Source organism: Mugil cephalus, chromosome 12, assembly GCF_022458985.1.
Source record: "Mugil cephalus isolate CIBA_MC_2020 chromosome 12, CIBA_Mcephalus_1.1, whole genome shotgun sequence".
NCBI lineage: Eukaryota > Metazoa > Chordata > Actinopteri > Mugiliformes > Mugilidae > Mugil > Mugil cephalus.
The window spans coordinates 12,274,136-12,295,369 of NC_061781.1; the positions used below are offsets into that span (position 1 = coordinate 12,274,136).

Below are 21,234 nucleotides of genomic sequence, written 5' to 3' on the forward strand. Positions count from 1 at the left end.
CGGTACTTTTCACAGTCTCAGTCATCATCACACCAAAAGCAGGCAAATTATTTGTTATGCAACGCTCTTATGGAGAGACAACACCTAAAAGGCATTTGAACTTACTAATTATATCTACTTACTTACTAATTATTTACAGTCTTTGTTGTTGTGTTACTGTATTTAGTAACACTTTTGAAGAAGGAAATGAATAATTTTGAAGTAGACTCGCAGGTTAGTTAGCTAACATTGTTGGAGAGTTAATACTTTCAATATACAGCTACCTAGCTTCCCGTTATTCGTCTGGCTCATGGTTCTGTGCGGCTCAATGTGGGCTCAACCTTTTTTTGACGATAGCAAGCTAACACAGCAAGATAGCGAGCTAACACATATAAATAACGCGTGGGTTAATAACATTATTAAAGTCAGAATAAATAGGGAAGCTCTTAATGCTCTGAATGTTTATAAACTCATATTGTTTTTATGTCATGACGAGGGAGTTTAAATTCATACCTCACAATGCTCTTACTTCAGTTTCAACACCACAGATAGCAAATGGTTTAGCAGCTCCTTCGGACTCCACAGCTCTTGGACTGGAAGAAACAAACAAACCAGTTTTCTAAATTCCACCATTAAACGCTTTACATAACAACACAATTTTATGGTGAAAAAAAAACAAACAAACAAACAAATGTTTAATTTTTAGTTACAACTATTAATTTTTTCTTACTTTCGATTCCACTTCCGTTGCTTGGCAACATGGAGCTAACGAGCTGGCTGGATTGAACCGTCGCCTACGAGTCAGCCAATCAGAATTGAGTACCAAAATGCTCCACTTTGATTGGCTGCATTTGAAACCACAGTTCTAACCTGTAAATAAACGATGTTCAAAATCTAATAACGAAGCCATAAAAAATATAATTATGTGCCACAAACTATAACAGTGAGTAACAAAGTGAAATTCACTTTTTATCTGTCTCCGTCTTTGCTGTCATGTGGCTCTTCTCGTGGGGAATGTTTACTTTTTAATGTTTATTTTATTGATGCATTCACTATTTAAGAATCAACATTTGTTGTTATTAATGTTATTGTGGTGCACAGAGGTATGTCTGGCCTTTACAGAAAGGTTACTATAGTCATGTTTGCCTCAGGGCGCTTTTTTCCTGCAGTGTGTCACTTGAAGTAAGACTGTCATTGGCATCTACATTTAAAACAGCGCTTTTGACTTACTTTGTTTCAAGAGTACATTTTTTCCTGCTATGCTTTATGAACCAGGCCTAAACTATTATTACTACTGCTAGTACAAACAATATTTGTAGCTACAAAAATCATTTAATCCTTAAACTACTACTACTAAAAATCTTAATGGTAGTAGTAGCAGTAAAAAGCTCCTTCACATGAAGCCATTGCTGCAATGGGGGTAATAAAATGTGTCAAATTAATTGATTAAACCTGGTATAAGGTATAAATCTGCATCTTCTAGTTGCAGTTTAGCCCCGCCCACCGTTGAATCTGGCTAAAACAGACATCAGATTAGAGAGGAAATGACAAATAAAGCATGTGACATTAATAAATTACAAACACAACACTTCAAGTTAAAAGCACTTTTTATTCATTACGAAATCATGTTATGAAAATAATGACAACTAACCAAATATCAGACAAATGTATTTTTCCATATGTTAACAACAAAAGCCTGCTCTGGGGGACGTGGCATTTCAGCAGTCACCAGAGCATAACTGTCTTCGTTTTGTGCTCGGAGTGTGCTTCGTCTCATCCCGGAAGCATCCACTTCCCACCATTCTTTCATACTACAAAAAATGTTTACAAGGCTTTTAAAGTCTCTGTTTACACACAAGAATCCATTGTAAATCATTTTTTGTTTGTGAAGGAGAAGTACACACATATACACCCCGGATTAATCTTTGTGTTATGCTTCCCGTCGCCTCCTCCATCTGTTAATAATTTACACAAAACCTGTACATACTTACAGCAGGCCGCAGCCTGTTTCTGAAGGGATGTGCACATTGAGAAAAAGAAGCAACAAACGGAGAAAAGAGAAATCTTTACAAAGAGATCAAATGTTATAAGCCTCAGACACTTGCCTCGTATGGCACATGCAACATTTCTCAGCTCTCATTCATCCTTATGGCACTCAAACTGAGGCTATGACGTTCTGCAAGAAATGCCACACCTAAAATTTCTTCCAGACGTTTTCTATAAAACACACATTCAACACAACAGGAACAGAAATATTCATGGAGTGAGTGTTTGTAATGGCTGATATTAGGATCAAGTATATTTATTTTAATCAAAAAAACTTTACGTGCAATAAAAGCAGGATTTACCATTCCTAACCTCCATCTGCATATTTTCTCCCCATCCAACAGCTGATTAAACTTCACTAAATTAAGTTAAACAATAGCTGGGATGGGACCGGGTGTCTCAAATAAACACTTAAGGCTCAATTGCTATCATTTAGCAAGTTGCTAATAGTAAGCAACGACTGTATTCCTCCCGGTGTTGTGACTTCAACTGATTGGCACTTACTGTATGCAGTCATTCGAAGCAACATCTTTCACATCACTCATATTGCATTTTGTTAAGATAAAACAATATTACATGTTTTAGATTAAAAAAAAAAAGAAGAAGAACGAGACGGAGCCACCATGTCATCATTTTGAAGCCAATGGTGCTACAAACTAAAACACAACTGCAGGAATGAGCAAAGAGTAACACACAACTGCTGCGTACTTCCTTGTTAAACATAACATGATGTGAACACGAAAATCTAAGTTCAAGAGAGTGTAGCTGTAATGTAAGGACCCACAATGACCGTGAGACAGGCTCTTTCTACGAGGAACATAGGACATGTAATGACACAGGAGGATTTGGATACTGGCATCAATTCTGAGCTATGGCACAAGTGTATGGCAAACACAACTGACATTCACCAATTTTGAGATTGATCAAATAAATTATGTCAATGGCACGCTGTAGTGCCCGCTGCACTGCTCTCAGGTGTCCTGGGTTCATGGAGTTTTGTCTATAAACAAACTCACCTCAATAAAACAACAATGCCCTTTGAAACATTATTTGCCCAGGCAGGAAAGGAGAAAACGACAGGAGGTTTTGCATCCATGTTTCTTTCTTACTTCTCCTTTCAGCGGAAGCCATTTTGACCCTGGGCCTTCAATACCACCATTTACTGTCCTGCTGTCTTCTGTAGCGTGTTAATGTTTCACATGTTGTAAGCCACATATATGGGGTCCAGCTGGTCTGCAAGGAATCCATCTCTGAGGTGCATACGTTGTTTCTCCCCTCTGGAGTTGATGGGGATGACGCCGGGGTCCACCACCACCACCACCCCAACGATGAGGTAGTGCTCCTCCAGGACAACGTTGGTCACCAGGGCCACCAGGTCCAGGGCCTCCTGCTCTGATCCCTCCAGCTCCACAACCACCACGAGGAGGTTTGTCCACGTGAACACCGCACTGGGGGAAGGAGGAGGTGGCAGTTAAAAAGGAAGGAAAGACGAATAATAATAGTAATTACAGTTGAGGCAGGTTTCTCACCATTCAGCTATGCTCTTGTGAGAACGGATGACAGAGGTCTCAATATCAATTGGATGGTACCTCATTCCCCGCAGCTCGAGAGTCTCGTCAAGAGAGCCTACCACGTAGAGGGCGTCGTGGCGCTCTGAGACATAAAAAACACAGTCAGACTTATATTTCTCAACTTAATGATATTTATTAAGCTTTCTGAGGAGGTAAAAGAAGTCAAACTAAGTCCAGCTGACACTAAAAGCCATACACCGACTGTAAGCACAGGTTATCACCTCCGCTGGCATCAGTCAGGTCGGTGCGCCGCAGGAAGCCCAGGTAGCCGGTCCTTGCCCAGACCGTCTGGGTGTCCCCGAAGCTGAGCTTGGTGTTGAAGTGGTCAGCATGCAGCGCCTCCTCCCCATAGACCGTGTAGTAGCCCGTGGCATTGTGAGGACTGCTAACCCAGATCTGCAGCAGAACACAGACAAGAAGTGAATGACGAAATGATCACGGACATCAGGTGGACTTCCCCTAAAGGTTTAAGAGCTACTACATGACATAAATATTTCACAGTCATTCTCATTTGTGTGTCAGTACTTACACTCAGTAGCCATGTTAATTTAGATTAGATTTAGACCTTCTTAACATGAGATAATGGCTTTAGATTATGGATATTTTTGTATTTTTTTCCTTAGGATCGGAGGATGTAGGATGAAGAAAAGCCAAATTGGACTAGATTACTCTTCCTCTTAAGAGCAGTAACTGAGCGATGGTCAGAACATATATATGGTTAAAGTGTAAATGAATGCGCTTTATTGCATGCATTTACATACTGTTTGTAACACATTTACAGAAAACAGCTTAATTACACATTAAACAAGTTTTCTCTATAGATAAACTAGTGATTAGTACATGTCACATGACCTTACCTCTCCTAGATGGGAGTCTCCCAAGGGTCCTTTAGTTTCTGTGTTGGCGATGATCACTTTTACTCCAGGAAGGATCTAAACCAATAAAAAGTCACAAGCCAAATTCTTAAACAGGTTAAGAAAAACGCCGTGATTTGGACTCAGTGTTTTAAATCTTTAAATGACTGTACCTTCCCAGACTCCATGAGCGGCAGGCTGTGTGGTGACCCTCTCTCAACCAGGCGAACCCTAAAGAGGATGGAAGACAAAAGAAGCAGATTCATATCTCCTCTAAACACACTAAAACACTCTGTGCTAAGTTCAGGAAAATATTTTAAAGGAAAATATAGATAGGCCAAAGCCATTCACTCACCGGTCATGTCGCAGCGCTCTCATGTCCACATAAACAGTGGTGGGGTCTGGTCCAGCTGTACCCTGGCAAGGAAGGAAAAACAAAGAAACAAGCAGAACCAAATGTGAGTCATTGATCGACCTGTTACAGCTTTTATATTAACGCTGTATGTTGCCGAAGTGGAGGAAGCTGATTATGAAACAACTGCTGACAAAGCAAGGGGCAGCCAGAAGCCAACCAGCCAGGCTACAATGGTTAGGCACAGCTCAACCACATAAACACAGCAAATACCTCCATCCCCTGCTCTGATGCTGTCAAGTGTAGGAAGAGTGGTAAAAATGACATTACCAACTAATCAATCGTTGGCCTTGTGATTGGTCTGCTGACCGCCAACCAGACCTCACCTCCTTTGTGTGAAACTAAGCTACTGTCACCAAGCTATTTGGATGATTAAAGTCTAAGTGTTCAGACTTTGCATTAACATCCAACGTGGGCAATCGTAAGGCCAGTTATAAGCAGTCAGACCTGAAAATGCATAACCATCCAATCACAGTTTTGTGCTCTCAGTGCAAATAAACAACAGCATCATTTGAGGTTGAGAGAAATATTTTTAACAGCTGCTTTTTCTTTTTTAATGGATCCCAATCTACAGCTGTATCAGGACACTACCTGAAAGCAAACGTGTTATTATTTATTTATCTCTTTCCCTGATGTTAGTTATTTTAGACACCTGCACGAAATCAGATTATAACTCAAACTCCGAAAACTTCCATTACCTACTGTAATGTCACTGCTGTGCTGTTTGAAGCAGAGATGGAAAAAGCTCTAGTTAAGGATAAAGACACCAGAGATTACTGAGCACTACTGATTATTATTATCCTAACTAAGCAGGCTTCTTATACACTAGGGTGATCTCAGCAGTTATTAAACACACTTTTTTCTGTCTCTAGGTCCCCCACATATGAGCTGGGTTCTGCTCAAGGTGCAGTTAAAAGGGAGTTTTAATTTGCCACCCTCACCTTATTGTTCGCTCTGGGGGTTGCAGGCTCTGGGTTCTGTAAAGTCTCTTGAGCCAATCTGTATTGTTATTGGCACTATATTAATGAGACTAAATTTAATTTAACGGAATAACACAAAGTGAATGCATTTGTATGTTTGTGTCCATGCCTGTATTTAAAGTTGGCCACTTGTGATCAGATTGTCCAGGACTGATGCTAATATAAGATCTGAACAGGGAAAAGGATCACTTACCTGGAACCATTCAACAAATTATCAATGAACTACATTTTTTTTAATCAAATGTTTCCGAACCATTTCTCAAGTTCAGATTATGGGTGTCAAATGTCGATTCCTTCTGCTGTGGGATTTGTCATCATTACTGCTGCTTGATCAGTCACAACAAATTATATTTTCTATCACTTTTTTCGCCAGTGTATAGCCAGAGCACAAGCGAGCAATGAGTCGCTGCGTTGGCGTCGTAGCCAGACACAGAGAAGGCTGGTTCGGTTTAATGAGCAGAGGGACGCCAGTGCGTCAAGCCAAGCAGAGGTTTCAATGACGAGCATGTTTGGAAAAACCCGATCCCGTTAGTCTGATAATCTCTGATAAAAACAACGAAGCTGTCAGTCTGGTGTAAAGGAAAAGGCCACCATGAGAACATTCATTGCATACATAACAAAATAATTGTATAAAATACAATACGGTTTATAGGGTTTGACATACACTCGTCTGATTAGAAATCCTCCCAAATTATCTGCATCACACTAGATACCATGCGGCCAGCTCAAGGTATAATGTTATAGTGCATCAAATACAGAAAAACCCGTCATAAAGCGATGGTCAGGAGCCAGCCGACAAAAGTAAGACTGCTAAAATAAACAGCAGCAAAGTGAAGCCGAAGCTAGTCAGAGATAAAGAAAAGCAAGGGAAAAAAATCTGAACTGAGGTTAAGCATGTTCAAACGTCATGCAACAAACACACACGCGACGCAAACATACTATACATATATACACAAGACGCAGCGGCAGAGCAAACAGCCACTCTTATACCACAGTACCTGCTCAGCCAGTTTCCCTAGCCTGTTGGGCTGACAGGACAGGGCAGGACAGATAAATAAAGATATATATATACATATATATATATGTAGATGTGTTCATATAGGTAGACACAAACAGTCATACTGAACAAAAGAATTCACTACAGACCGGGGGAAAAAAATAACAGAAACATAAGAACATTTCTCAATGGTTTTTCAGTTGTTTATAATGAATGAAAGCATAGATTCACAGCCAGTTTTGAACCTGGAGTATTAATTCTCACACAGCCTGGACCTTTTCTAACCCTTCAGCTCTCTCCTCTTCCTCCTGCTTGGCTCTTAACCAGGGCTTACCTGCAAACAGATGGCCACATTCACCCTGCAGCCGAAGGTGGTGCTAACGGCTCGCGGTGAAAGCCCCAAGTCTTTGAAGATCTTTGAGAAGGACTGGGTGAGGGATATTCGCGGCCTTTCCTCCGCCACCACCATGCATGTACGCACACAAGACAGGTTCACATTTCGCAGCTGAGTATAGGGGAAAAAAAAAAGAGCGGAATCAGCAAAAACTATTACAAAAACACAATAACATGAAAACGTTTTCTTTTAGTATTAGCAAAACAGTTGTGGGAGCGGCATGTGAACTACCACCTGACAAGAGAAGTTGAATTATTCATTTTATTTTCAGGCAGACTCCTTAAAACGCAGACGTGATTTACAAAAAATCCCAACGTGAAGAGCTGCAGACAGTAATCAGTGGACAGACACAGAGCGGTGAAGTGTTTCAATCTGACTTTGTCTCAATAATTACGCTGCGGTGGCAACAGCACCACAGGGAAAAGAAGTAACTGGAGTAGAGCTGCAGTTTATTGCTTCCACCGTGATTCGCCTCAACATCTGAGGAGGTAAACTGACCCGTAGTGCTTCCGTCTGTGCTCCCAGGCCCTTGGTGCACATCTCCATGACTGAATATGAGCAGAAGGTGACGCGAACTTTGTACTGGCTGACTGCAGCAAGCCAGAGAGATGCGTTGCTCTCCAACTCCAGAGGGGGAACCAGGATTGACTGGTGGCCGGAGTACACACTAATAAAACAACACACAAGCAAACAGAGGGACTGAATGGTAATACACACACACACTAGGAGACGGTTTTTGTTTCAGGCTGTTTTTACCCAGCTGGTAGCTTACCTGCACAGGCACCAGAGGGCGAAGCCCAGGCCGCAGTAGGGGTCTAGACAGATGGCGATCTGCCGCGACGGATAGAGCTCACACTGCAGTTTAATGGAGCGACACAAGGCACTGGTGGCAGCATGAGACATCTAGAAGAGATGACATGACACGATACAAATTAACCTCCTGAGACCTTTATTTTGGTACGCATCTTTAATTTCTCCGTGTCTCTTTGTTTGGGATTAGTAGGACCTAAAAACTATAAAAAAGTAGTCATCTTTGAACAGGAAGTCGTTCTGGAAAAATTTGTCCTCATGTGTGGACACGGGGATTATTGCACTCAATATTATAATAAAGTCACAAATATGTAACAAAATATAAACCTGTTAATTCTCATGTCTAAACATGGCTGTGCAAAAGCAGAATTGCATATAATGACGTCCCAACGTCATCAATAGAGTTTTTGCTAATTAGCTAAAACTCTTGTTACTATCGATAGAATTTGCGTGTCAGGTTAAACTAGAAAAGTTAATAATAAGCATAAATACACAAGTTTCAACAGTAAAATTTGATAAGGTTTTGTACCTTGTCCACTTTTGTTACATGACAGAATGAATACATTGAAATACTCACTATCATATTTTTACACCAACTAGTGTCTAGTTGAGAGGAAGTTTGAATGGAGCAGAACAAGAAGTTGTCCCAACCTAAAACTTAATGTCCCCATATGAGGACGCTGGGTCTCACGAGCTTAAGCATGGAAATTTGAACCTGGTGTAAAATTCAACTATACCCACTGTAGTGTAAACTTCCATGGATCCACTATATCACATACACCGTGTGGAAGGTTGTTAAACGACTCAACTTTCTCCATGCTAAATCTGAATAACACAAAGTAAACTGACCACTGATAACTCCAACTGGAGACCTAAAACTGTTAAGGTCTACTTTTCACCTAGTGGTTATTACAACATCATTGTCATTATGGTTTCTGACAATCTAATACTGACAACAGACTGTGACATATCAGATTTATTCACACTGTGCAGAAAGGAATAAAGAGTCTGGTGACTGCTGAACAATACATCTCCTTCAACGTACTTTAACGCCTGCTAGGATGCCTGTTGTGGACACACTGAAGTCCAGGTAAGCCAACATCTCTGGGGTCGGGGGCTTGTACATCTGGGGACTCTTCTTCCTCGGAAGATCATCTGCAGGACAAAGAGTTCTTACTCTTAATTAATCACTTTAACGCCTCTTTGATGCGAATGCGATAATATTAACTGAAGAACCGTAGTGTGCGTTTAATTTACCTGTGTCTAGCACCTGGGGCCAACTCTTTACGTCCACAGCAGCAGCAGCCTCTTTGGATTTCAGCAGCTTCATTATTGCTTGGGTTGTCAGGATACACACTGACTTACTGACCTTAAACACACAAACAATACGGCATTACTACACGCATAAACCGTTGGCACAATCTTCATTTAGACTGAGGAGAAGTACCCCGTCACAAAGCAACACCGAGCACTGAACAGTTTAAATAAGTGTGTTACCTCAACGATCATTTTGACGGTGGGCAGGGTGGTAGCCAGGTTCTGTGGATGTGGGGGTCTGACAGTGACAGGCACACAGCCAGCGTAGAGGCAGCCATAGAAAGTGGCAATCAGGTCAGTCCCTGCACATAAACACAAATGTCAATATTTAGTGTTCTCTATTTGGACGACAGAGATAAAATACCTGTTGTACTTCAACTTGAAGGACTGAACTTCAAGGACGGGTAGCACAGACACAATAGACCTTTTTACCTGGTGGGTAGACGAGTGCTACATGGTCCCCAGTATTGAGGCGTCCCATCAGTGCTGCGGCCACGCGCTCTGCTCGCTTGTGCAGCTGCAAACAGGAAGCTGTGCTCGCCACCGTTCCCTGCAGAGCAAGTTAAGTCGCGTTAATCTATGCAGCAGTCATCACCATCATTAATGTTTATCAATCTGCAGCTTTCACTGTAATACAAGTAAGATAACTATGTTTCCAGATAGTGCACTATAACCCTTCTATAGTCAGCCCATATTAAACACAATACCTTAGCATTGAGAACAAGGAACAGAGGATGGTCTGGAGTGGCCTGAGCTCTCCACTGTAGCACATCCTGTATGTAGAGGAACTATAGGGGAGAAAAAAAAGTTAAACTACAAAGGAATCACACAGCAAAGTCTGAAACTGACACAATGACAAGAGTGTGTTAGAACACAAAGCATTTTTACAAAGGAAAGATTAATATCAAACTGATGTATGAAAAACGGGTGTAATGAAGGACGGAAGAGGAATCTGAATTACATAATGACTTTTTTTTGGTGTTGTTGTTTTTCAGGTAGCGGTTGCTATAAAGGAAGTGTGAGCCTCTCCAACAGCCGTTTGTACTTCAGATTTCCCTCCTGGGGTATGGATCCTTACCTGTGTCTGCTGTGTGCGTGGAGGTGTAGTGTGGGTGAAATGGGGATGACTACTACCTTACGTGCCTGGTCATTGTCCTCCAGTTGTGCCACGTCTCTCCCGCAGGCTTGTGCTATCCTCTTTCCTGCCACCAAGTTGCCCACTATCATAGAAGCAGGACCAACCTCTGTGCAGCACAACCAAACCGTTAGCGTCATCAATGATATGCACGCAGGCATTTACATTTTTATAAAATTAGCACAGGAACACACAGGAATGCTACACTTGATATTTGTCTACCTGGCTGTTTTTGTCTTGGTTTCGGCAGGTTGGTAACACATGTGTGAGGACACATGAGGACGTTGCACGGGTGCAAGGCGCCCTCCAGGAAACGCTGTTTGGTCTCAGATATATGGATTCCACCCAGAGGAGCCTTAGGAAGAGTGTTGGCAGGCACAAGAGCCAGGCAGTAGACCCCGACCTGGTGGATGCTGTCTATGGCCTGCAAAATACGTACACACACAGGAGAAATAAATCAGAGGGATCAGTTTAAGATTTTCTGTTTTCTGTTTGCAGCCGTAAAAAGAAAAATAACAATAAAGGCCCTGGTCACTACTGCTACTTTGCATACATCAACAAGGACACATGGCTCATTAACCATCAGCAATGATTATTGTATATTTAAAAAGTTCAAGATGTGTGACTGATGACTGTTTATTTTTCAATCCTTAATTAATATAAAACATGCAAAGGCGTAGCCTAAATTAAATGTCATTACCTGAAGGACACGACTCATCCACTGAAAGCTGTCTTCCTCTGAAGCGTCTGGCCTCTGCTCTGCCACTACAACGATCCTCTCGTCGTGCAGCACCGACACAGAAAACACTGCTATCCTGTAGCGCACAAGTCACAACAACACACAACGTTACATTTGAACTATCAATATGAAATATTTTAGGTTTTTCAGGTTGCTTCCTCTCTTACCTTCCCCTGTACACAAACTTCATGGGCTCCACAGCCAGTGCAGTAGCGACCACGTCATCAGCGTTATGTCTCCGCCCACTGACCACCATCAGTCCGTCCATCTTCCCCACAATAAACACAAGACTGTCCTGGAAGAAAGACACAAAGCACACATGGTTAGATTGATAGGTATTAACAAGTTCAACCATAAAACCCAAAGAGTGAGCTAATGCTACGTGGTAATCAAAGACTTGCAAATTATTATTATAATTTTTAATACCGGATGCTCTGGATGAATTAGCTTTGAACAGATGTCATCTCCGGTCGGCTTTATTACATCTGATTCTCTACTTGAGTGATTGAAAAGTGTATAAACATGAAAGATGCCCGTCCAACAAGTAAAAATAGTTTCTAAATAAGCAGATGTCTGTTTCTTTCTATTGAAACGCTCTGCTGTATATTACAGTACATATTTGTGAATATATTATTAAAGACATGCAGACAGAGAGGTTAGTTAATTATCCTGAATTAAGTCCATTAATTGGAATTTAAAATGTTTTAAAATATTGCTCTCTTTGCTCTCTTCCTCTCAACTAAAAACAGTACTACACAGTAACAAAATGTCACTAGTTCACAACTTATCTGAGAAAATCTAAATTTTACTTTAACAAGAAGCTTAAATAAACCCTCCAGGTGAATGAGAATGAACTTACTGGTCCCACAAAGCCCAGTAGAGAGGTTCTGGTGAAAGGTCTGTCAGTGATGGGAACCCCAGACGACATTAGTGGGACAGTCTGCAACAAGATACAACGCTGTTAACACCACACTTTCAAGAATTAACTTAAAAAAAAAAATCACTTCTTGAAATAACTCCATCCATAATGAATTAATTTGATATGAAACGTCTTAACTTTTAAGGTTAATGTAATAAAATGCATTTTTTTCTCATTTCCTGTTGGAAGACCTCAGCAGTATCAGAAATAATAAAACACTAACCTCAAAGATGTTCTTCGTCATGCCTGGAAGGCCGTAGTAAGCGACACCGGTGCTACCTGAGCTCACGCAAATCTCTCCAACCTCGTCCGTCTGACACAGATAAGGCGTCCCTTCCACCCGCACCACGCAAACCAGGGCTGGAGATGCAAAACAGGTGGGCACAATGACTCGCTGGGATTAAACAAATTCCCGTTTGGACTACATCTTTCATAGCTTATTAGGCAAAGGTCACCTGAGCAAAAGTTAATTTCATTTGGATGCTGTGTTTTGGAAGAGGTGAATTCTGTATTCTGTCATAAAAAAACCTGATACCTTGATATTAACAAATATTCTAACGAACTCACTGAATGAAATCAACACGTAGACGTAAGAACAGTTTTGTTTTTCTCCTCTGTAGTGGTGACACACGGTGGTGTCAGTATGAAAATATCTATCATTCCTCTTAATCTTAAACGTTGAGGTCAGCAAAATATTAATCAGCAGTATCAGCAGAGGGTACTGTACCTCCAGGCATGACCTGTCCCACATCCTGCACTGTAAGGACAGAGAGTTTCTCCTCTGTGTCCACACGGATCACACTGTGACTCAGCCCACCCATGGACAGCACGGCCTTCCCTGGAGGAGGAACACCCATTTCTGGAGGTCTGTGGGTCACACACATTACAACACGTGTTACAGAACATAATGACACACGTGAAAGAATCGAGGTTAAAGAGTCACTTATTTGTTGCCTTAATATAAATACATTATCACAGCACTAATATCTACAAGGAGAGGACATAGTTCTAGAAGCGTTTGACAGCAGTGTGAATTAAGGACACTCCGTCTTAAAAAAAAAAGTTAAAAATAGAGCCAGCTTCTCGTCTTGAACCATGTTTTTTTTTGAGTTTGACAGTCATCCTAATCCTCATCCAAAGCTGAGAGCTCCACAATCAGCAGAAAGCTGTAAAATCCCACAGTCTGTCGCTGCGTTAAATAAAAATCCCCTTCCCTCTATGCAGGATCCAGTGGATGCTGCAAGCACAGTGTGATATAACAGCGCACTAATGCAAAGCGGTGGCAGGTTGCTTTTGTTCTAAATGGGTGCAGTAACAGACGCTCACCTGCGGATGGCGACAGTCATGGCCTCTGAGGAGCCGGCACATGGACAGATCACCTCAGGTCGAAGCCCACGTGCCTGAAACACGTTGAGGAAGGCATCACAGGAAGATATCGACCCTGTGGCGACACGCACACGCACAGTCAGTCAAATACATGCACAGGCAAACACAAACACATCAATACAATGCCTCGTGACCCCAGGGGGGGCGATTTTATTCGGTGAGCCTCTGCAGATGGACTCACATGGGTTAGCTCCGTCAGCTACGATCAGCATGCGCAGTGAGCTCAGGCTTATGTCTCTCTGATCTCTCTGGGCCAGCAGGGACCAGTGCATGTCCCTCGACTTCACCACTGCTACTCGCGCTGCACAGGGAGACACAGAGACAAGGAGACAGGCTGACAACGGAATCACCCCAAACGAGACCCGTGTCATTCAGCTTGACAGCCAGTCACAGACGACAAACTGTGACAGCAAATAGCGGCTCAGTCTGACTCAGCTGCCAACAGGTGACTCAGCAGAGCTCGAACCAAACAGCGGGCGAATTTTATCCGGCGCTTCAGGCCTCCCGTCCCGTCCCGCCCCGTCCTTCACCTCCACTGGGTCAACACAACTTAACTACAAATCAATGGGTCCAACACCCCCACTGTCAAATTAAACCGTAAAGTTCAGATCCAACAAACAGCTGTTCTCAGGTATAGAATAAGGCAACGCACTGTACTACATTCATCTTAATTTCACAAAAGAGGAAAGTTAAAAGAAAATTGACCCTCACCCTTGTATGTGTGAACCTTCTGTATCCAGGACAGCGGGTTGACTTTCATCAGGGAGTAGGGAATGCTGATCACGTGCATCCGATTCATGACACTCTGAGAGCAGGAAAGCATCAGATAAGCTCCGAAAATACGCAGCATCACAACACTACATGATGTCACTATAAACAAAGCTGCGGGTCACGGCAAGATTTTATCACCTGAGTACAAAATCTGGCTGTTTGCACCACTGCTGCTGTGAGCGTAGGAATTTAAACGTGTATCAGCAAGTCATGCATGGGCTGTATATAAATACCGACTCGAGTTTCAAGCCTGCTAATCACAACTGTGGGTTTGAAACTGTTTGATTATGAGGAAAATTATACTTTTTCCCATCTTAATTAGTTTGGGTGCATTTACATAATGATTATTCTCTCATGGGGAAGACAGCGGGATGAATCAGACTTTTTCATCTGCAAACTGAGCGCAGATCTCCTCTATGACTAATCACACAACGATCCTTCGTGTTAACACTTACAGTGAGAACTCCGTGCCATAATCCTGCCTCTCGCTTGAAGTCCAGGACATTCGTTATGGTCTCAGCTAGGAAAAAAAAAAGGAGATTTTGCCAACGTTAGTGGAGGCAAAAAGAAGACAACGTTTTACAGTTCAATTTTTCACCGAAGCACATATAAACCCATAGTTATTTAGTGAAATATGAATATGAACTTAGTCAAACTAAGTTTTGGAAACAGATCTGCAGAGTCTCCAGAGGCTGTTGGTGCAGTTATTTAGAGCAAAACTGGGGCACTGGAGGAGAAAGATGTGCCTCATGCTCTCTTTCTTTTAAAGCAGACGTGACCCAGGTTTGACAGCATGAAACACAACCGACTGAGCTGCTGCATATTTCAAACTGTAATTACGCCTGATCTGTACGCAAAGGGAAGGCAGATCGTGGATTTAAAAAACGGGTTTATTCGACGAGCATGACCCATTTTATCTAACATGCTGGATCAATACGAAAGCAGAATAACATTACACCAATTCCAAAACGTTAACCCTTATAAAGGAGGTTTCCGTTCACACAATCCTTTATTATGATTAGTAGATTAGGTTTGATATCTTTTCTAAACCTTTCTACTACAACCAGATGGATGTTTTTTTATATGTCTGATAAATGAATGAATGGTGGAGAAAACGCAGGGCACAACTAAGTCTGAGTTACTGAGGAGTAAACACAGAGTCCTCCTCACCTTCAGTGTAGCCACAGGCCTGTGTGAGGGCATGACAGTGAGCCAGCATAGCTGAATTGGACACTGTGATCCCCATGGTGCTTCCTTCTTTGCTGGTTTTATACTGGAAAACAACATCATACGTAACAGTTTCATTTCAAAAGAACGAGTTAAATAAATGAAATGAAAACACACTACAATCCATCTTCATTTTATTAACATTGCACATTCTTGAGTCAGGCAAGGACTTACTTCTATATAAGCTATGTCATTACTGGCTTCCCGTATTGGAGGATGCCAGTCTTTCGGAGGCTTCACGACATGTTTTCCATCTGTCACGAACCACAGCAACCGCGGCCAGCCTGCAGAGACGGAGCCATGAAACCAGTTCAAACCGAAACGATAAAACAATACGCCCAGTCAAAATGAAAATTAAAACCGGCCCATACCTTTGAAAGTGGCCACCTCCCCCGTTTGTGCTTTGGGCAGGCCTTTCTGACAAGCGTCCGTGGTCAGCGCCAACGTGACGCCACAGCTGCCCAACAGGAAACCAATCTGTTGACTTCCTGCGTCCTGGGAGACAAAAAAAGAGGATGAAAAGTTCATACCGGCAAACTTTGGAAAACACTGTCTATAGCATGACAATCAACTATTAAGAATAATCAAACTCAGGAGGAGAAAAGAGATGCACTGAGGGAATATGGGAATTGTTAATGGGGAGAAAGGAGGCCAGTGACTGAAGTAGAAGAAACCTCAGAGCAAGGTACATCAAAGCAGCAGCAGGTAAGAAAGCAGAGTGACGGCCAATCGCCATTAAAAATCCTACTACTGCGCATCAAAGGCCGATTGTAGCAGAAACGAAACCAAAGATCTGACAAACACTAACTCATATTTGATTGGATGCGCAAATCAGTTTAAAGCTGGACCCATGCTGAGCGTAGCGTACTTCTCATAAAAGAGGCATGGAGTGGGAGGGAAGAGAGACAGAGGGGGGAGACGCGGAAATAGTCTGGAGATGGAGAGGAGAACGGAGGGATAACAATGGAAAAGAAAGACGAATACAAAGAGAGCGGGACTAACACGAGGAGCTGACGGACAGAGCATACGAGTTTCTGACTCCTGAGAGCGGTTGGCCTGTGATCTAATATTTTGACGAGAATTACACATCATTTCACCTCAGTCAAATCTCATTAATTACGGCGCAGCGTCTGCCAACAGCGCGCTTTCAAAGGGCAATCAAGAACAGGCATAAATATTCAGCCCGTGTGACTAATGTGGATGAATGTGGTTTAGAGGGAGATGATGGATGTGTTGGAAACTGCGACACATTCTAGTACTCTGCAATTAAACATTTAAGAGATAATGCTGCTGTTGTCAGGTGAATTTGCACATACAATGTGTTCTTGTGGAGCAAGAATAAATATTTAGATATTTAAATGAACTTTCTATATATATGTATATATACACATACACATACACACACACACACACACACACATATATATATATATATATATATATATATATAAAAAATCCAGTCTGAGGTCTGTATCTGTTTGGTTTGCCCTCATACGCTCTGGGTTAAAATGTCCAGCAGGGGTCAGAGCTGCTCTGATTGGTGCACATCACCACAAAAAAAAAAATTGTCAACACACATTTCCAGGAGGTTTAATTTGCTTTTACCTTTCTGGTCAGCGGCACTTCAATAGGCACTGGTACCAGCTCTGCTAGGAGGCAGCCGTAGAAAGCCACCATGAACATCACTGGGTCATTGTTGGGGAAAACTAGTGCAACCTACACGTGTGTGTGTGAAAACAAACCAAAGATTAGTCGCTTAAATATAATTTTTCTCTCAAGTACGATGTGAAAGGACACTGTGTGCAACAAAAGCTATGAATGGCATTTGAAGCAAAATTTGCAAATAGTGAGGTAGTGATAATATATTTGTAAAGAAAAAACACATAAAAATCAGGAAAAGGCGAATGGTAGAAAATGAATTACACACACAGCCTTCTGTAGGGCTCAACATTATGATCAAAGCTAAAATATTTGACCAGAAGCCTGTTACATTAGGAGAAAGAATAGAGACGACGTGGCAGATTAACAAATAGAAAATCAATTGTGGTTTTTCAAATTTAGATTTTCAATTCAATCAAATGTTTCACCATTAGTGGTGCTGATAGATGGATTGTGTTACCTTCAGACTGGGCCATGCTAGCTGGTTCCAAGATTAATGCAAAGTTAAGCAAACCATCTATCACACTAATATGAGAGGGGCGGCTATATTTACCACTGAACAACCCAAAATACTGAACTATTGCTTTTTATGAGGACTTTTCGTCTTTGATGTTTTTTTCCATGATCTTTGTTGCCTGTTGGTTATTTCTAATACTCTATAATATTTCTCCGTAATATAATAAATCACTCAATAAAATTTCCTGATGACTTACTCTGTCTCCAGGCACGAGCAAAGGCTCATTTCTGGTGCTCAGCTTGTTAAGAAGAGTGTAGGCCAGTTTCTGACTGCGGGTCCAAAGTTTACCTACAGAAGTTAATACACAGTGTCAAGCATTTCCTTCGACTTATCCCACCCCCGACCTACAAATCAGCAATTACAAAACCCATCAGAGAAGATTACAAAATAACATACACAGGGACGGGGACAGAAACTTCCTTGTACATTTTATACAAAAAAACATAAATACTGGATGACAAGAGGCGATAGTGGATTCTAGTTTACAGCATTTCGACACCTACCGTAGGTGAGTGTGTAGACGGGCTTGCCAGCATTGTCGAGTGCTGTCAGACAGGGGCTCTTGGGCTGAGTGGTGCCCCATCTTTGTAAGGCTGCTGGCAAAGAGGGAGGCCAGTTGGTGACCACGCCGAGAGGCTCTCCTTCCAGAGGGATCATCTGCTGGCCTTCTGGCTTTGGCTGGTTGGGATCAGGCTGCTGGACTGGATTCATGGAGAGAGAATAGGACGACTTTGTAACAATAAAACAGAAATGGTAGAAACGGCTCCCGAGCTGAGAAAGAAGATTTGTGTGTCTGTTGAGACGAGTGAAATTTGTGAATTTAACAACACTCCCAATGACGTTAAAGGCAGTTGATAAGAGGAGAGAAGCTGGGTTTGCGCGGAGACTTTTTTCTCATTCTAAATGAAGGTTTTATGTCACATGTATATCTACTTTTAATCAGAACGTCTGTTACAGACGTGTGACATGCGCAGGTTTAATCAGTATAGTAGTTGCTATTGTTTTTACACTTTGATTACAAAAGCAACAGCTTGATTCGGAAAGTTTGTGGGGTCACATCCTCTTTTCTGTTGTGTTGTTTAGCTTTACAGTAGCCAGTTCCATTTGTTTCATTTGTTCCACGCTTCGGCCTATTCCGGCCTCAATGAATTTTTGATGGACCTTTTTTAAAACAGCTCAATATTTCTATTTTTTCTGCCGTCTAAGCGTGCGATAATATCTAGTTCTTTCAGAGTTGTTATTAAAAGCAAGCTCTCCGCGGCACCGCAGTCCAGCTGAGGAAACGTCACTCAAACGTCACTGCACATTTACATCAAGACAGAGCATGCTCAGACAGAACGGAGCCTGACTTCATCCTGATTCCCCATTTACACGACTTTCAATTGGTTTGGGAAAAGTAATATTCAACAACTGTGACACCAAATGAAATTTCATTCGGTTTGGACTTCTAAACCGATTGTAATCAGAATGTTTGGTTCCACGTAAACCCAGCTCGTGATGGAGGACGAAAAACCTGAGGATTAAAGGTGCGCTCTGTCCTACGATACCTGTTCCCGTGTAAACTCTGAACCACTGCTTACTGAAAAGCTAAGCACCCTACATGCTTTTTTGATTCAGCGTCCTCGCCTCCATCACAATTCTTATTTCACACACGCCGAACTCTCTCCCTCTCCCTGATAAGTGGAATTCAGAGCCGTTTAACTGAGCTGCCAAGCTGCATACCCGCCAAATGCAACATGAACAGATTGCATTTGGCCAGCTGTCATTTCACCTTTGAGTGTGTTTTTCTGCTCACACCAAGCGGACCATCAACGGCTGCCACACCGCAGCCTCCGCGCGGAAATCGGGGATGTTTTAAAACGACCTGCTGATGTATGACTATTTCTGCCGCATTTACGTTTGGGTGGTGTTTTTTCAGAGTGGCAGAGTACCACCCAAAACCCACGATGGGCTGGTTGGAGTACAGGAAATGGCTGGACAGGGCTGGTGCTCTGTGTGTGTGTGTGTGTGTGTACTCAGCTTTCCTTAACACCTGGTGGTCTCTGCTCCACAGAGAGAAATTACCACCGCTGATCTAAAAGTGTGTCTTTTAACTGTTCATGTGTGAGGTTTGGCCACAGTTTTATCTTGGCCGGAACAAAAATTAGACAAATAAGCAACACTGGAGTTAGAAACCTCGTCCAAAAACTACAGAAATGTTAAAAGTGATGGAGCAGGGGCATTTAACCGCTAAATGCTGAAAACGGTTTACTGACTCAGTGGAAGTTATGCGAGTATTTCAAGGCCAGCTTACCGTCCATAAGCTCCTCAAAGTCGTCGACGAAGAACTCGCGCAACGGCGGACGCTTCGGTCTCTTCAGCGTGTTGAGCAGCTGCTGGATTTTGTTGGAGACCCGACTGTTGACCGGAACGCCTACAAAAATGAGTTTGAAAGGGGTGAAAATAAAAAAATAATAAAAAATAAACATGGCGAGACAAAAATGGGAATACAGACGTGATAAAGAAGGATATCAGAGTGGAAGATGGATGCGATGGAGCAGGTGGGAGAAAGGCGTGTGTAGGCAGATTGATTGAGAGATTGATGAGTTAAAGTGGAGGCGGATGGATGAGAGGAGGACAGATAAGAAAAGAGGAGAGGTCAGTGTGGTGTTTTAATGAGACACAGAGGACAACCAGCTGTCACTCATGCTGCGGCAAGACAACGAAACAGTGGACGACGAGGTCCTCTACAGTCAACCGGAGGTCACAGTCTTCCGGTCTCGAATCACTGACAAGCCTCACAGGATAAATAAATCAGGAAACCGAGCTGCCTCGCCTGCTGCCTAGCAACAAAGATGTCCCCTCTGCAGCAAGTGATTCGTGAGGCGTCTTAAAATGTGTATGTTTCACAAACACTCTGCAAAATTCAGATGAGAGGCTAACGTCGGCTCGTTATCGCTCAGGTCGAAGCACGTCTACACCGTCTGATCCTCAAAAAGCATAATCTCAGAGACGTGGACCATCGCCAAGACAACGAGAGTTAAACAGCAAAGCTGGGAAGGAGACTGAATGAGAGAAACAACAGACTGCGAGAGTCAAATTTCAGATGCAGACTAAAATAATCATCAGACATAATTACCACCGATGACTTGATATTTGTTTTGAAGAGACGTGTGTGTGTGTTGCTTTAATAAGGAGACTCTGCCTCCTCATGTAGGGACAGATGTACTGGGATTAGACACATGGGGGTCAGAGCAGCACCTGATGGGCCAATTAGAAAGTCGACACACACGCTCTGAACCCCACTCATTCACCAGTTTCACATCCAAGTAGGCTAACCTATTAAAATGACAACAATTAACGGGTTCCCGACTGGTTAATTTATACACCTACAGCATTCAATTATTGGAGCAAACCCTGGCTGTGGCTTCATCATTTCAGCAAAATGCAGAGTATATTAAACAGAACAGCATTTACTAATAAACTAAGACCACAACAGAGATGGAGTTAAAGAATAAAGCTAGTGTTGTTCTGTATTTTAT

General features: G+C 42.3%; 1 protein-coding gene and 1 long non-coding RNA gene across 8 annotated transcripts in view; both read right to left on the bottom strand.

Annotated features, from left to right (window-relative positions):
- LOC125017715 overlaps positions 1-802 on the bottom strand; it is a 37,692-nt gene extending 36,890 nt beyond the window's left edge. Inside the window, exons 1-2 of the long non-coding RNA XR_007113876.1 lie at positions 710-802; positions 493-572 (exon numbers count right to left, since the gene is read on the bottom strand). This is a non-coding gene — a long non-coding RNA (uncharacterized LOC125017715). The remainder of the gene's footprint in view (positions 1-492; positions 573-709) is intronic.
- Positions 803-3,106: 2,304 nt separating this feature from the next.
- Positions 3,107-21,234, bottom strand: part of dip2a (disco-interacting protein 2 homolog A) — a 75,901-nt gene continuing 57,773 nt past the window's right edge. For 2 of the 7 annotated variants that reach the window (XM_047600854.1, XM_047600858.1), the window contains 33 exons: positions 20,007-20,126; positions 18,217-18,414; positions 17,910-18,001; positions 17,143-17,253; positions 15,909-16,032; positions 15,712-15,821; positions 15,481-15,583; positions 14,766-14,830; positions 14,251-14,344; positions 13,721-13,840; positions 13,480-13,594; positions 12,881-13,020; positions 12,377-12,513; positions 12,094-12,174; positions 11,402-11,529; positions 11,196-11,310; positions 10,718-10,919; positions 10,495-10,604; positions 10,068-10,148; positions 9,793-9,910; positions 9,541-9,662; positions 9,301-9,412; positions 9,089-9,198; positions 8,006-8,136; positions 7,732-7,900; positions 7,174-7,344; positions 6,841-6,870; positions 4,806-4,867; positions 4,624-4,681; positions 4,454-4,528; positions 3,818-3,992; positions 3,555-3,678; positions 3,107-3,473 (listed from right to left, as the gene is read on the bottom strand). In XM_047600854.1, coding sequence (XP_047456810.1) covers positions 3,221-3,473; positions 3,555-3,678; positions 3,818-3,992; positions 4,454-4,528; positions 4,624-4,681; positions 4,806-4,867; positions 6,841-6,870; positions 7,174-7,344; positions 7,732-7,900; positions 8,006-8,136; positions 9,089-9,198; positions 9,301-9,412; positions 9,541-9,662; positions 9,793-9,910; positions 10,068-10,148; positions 10,495-10,604; positions 10,718-10,919; positions 11,196-11,310; positions 11,402-11,529; positions 12,094-12,174; positions 12,377-12,513; positions 12,881-13,020; positions 13,480-13,594; positions 13,721-13,840; positions 14,251-14,344; positions 14,766-14,830; positions 15,481-15,583; positions 15,712-15,821; positions 15,909-16,032; positions 17,143-17,253; positions 17,910-18,001; positions 18,217-18,414; positions 20,007-20,126 — 3,956 coding nt within the window. In that variant the 3' untranslated portion in view covers positions 3,107-3,220. The remainder of the gene's footprint in view (positions 3,474-3,554; positions 3,679-3,817; positions 3,993-4,453; positions 4,529-4,623; positions 4,682-4,805; positions 4,868-6,840; positions 6,871-7,173; positions 7,345-7,731; positions 7,901-8,005; positions 8,137-9,088; positions 9,199-9,300; positions 9,413-9,540; positions 9,663-9,792; positions 9,911-10,067; positions 10,149-10,494; positions 10,605-10,717; positions 10,920-11,195; positions 11,311-11,401; positions 11,530-12,093; positions 12,175-12,376; positions 12,514-12,880; positions 13,021-13,479; positions 13,595-13,720; positions 13,841-14,250; positions 14,345-14,765; positions 14,831-15,480; positions 15,584-15,711; positions 15,822-15,908; positions 16,033-17,142; positions 17,254-17,909; positions 18,002-18,216; positions 18,415-20,006; positions 20,127-21,234) is intronic. The other 5 variants (XM_047600857.1, XM_047600860.1, XM_047600856.1 and 2 more) reach the window with 3 other exon arrangements.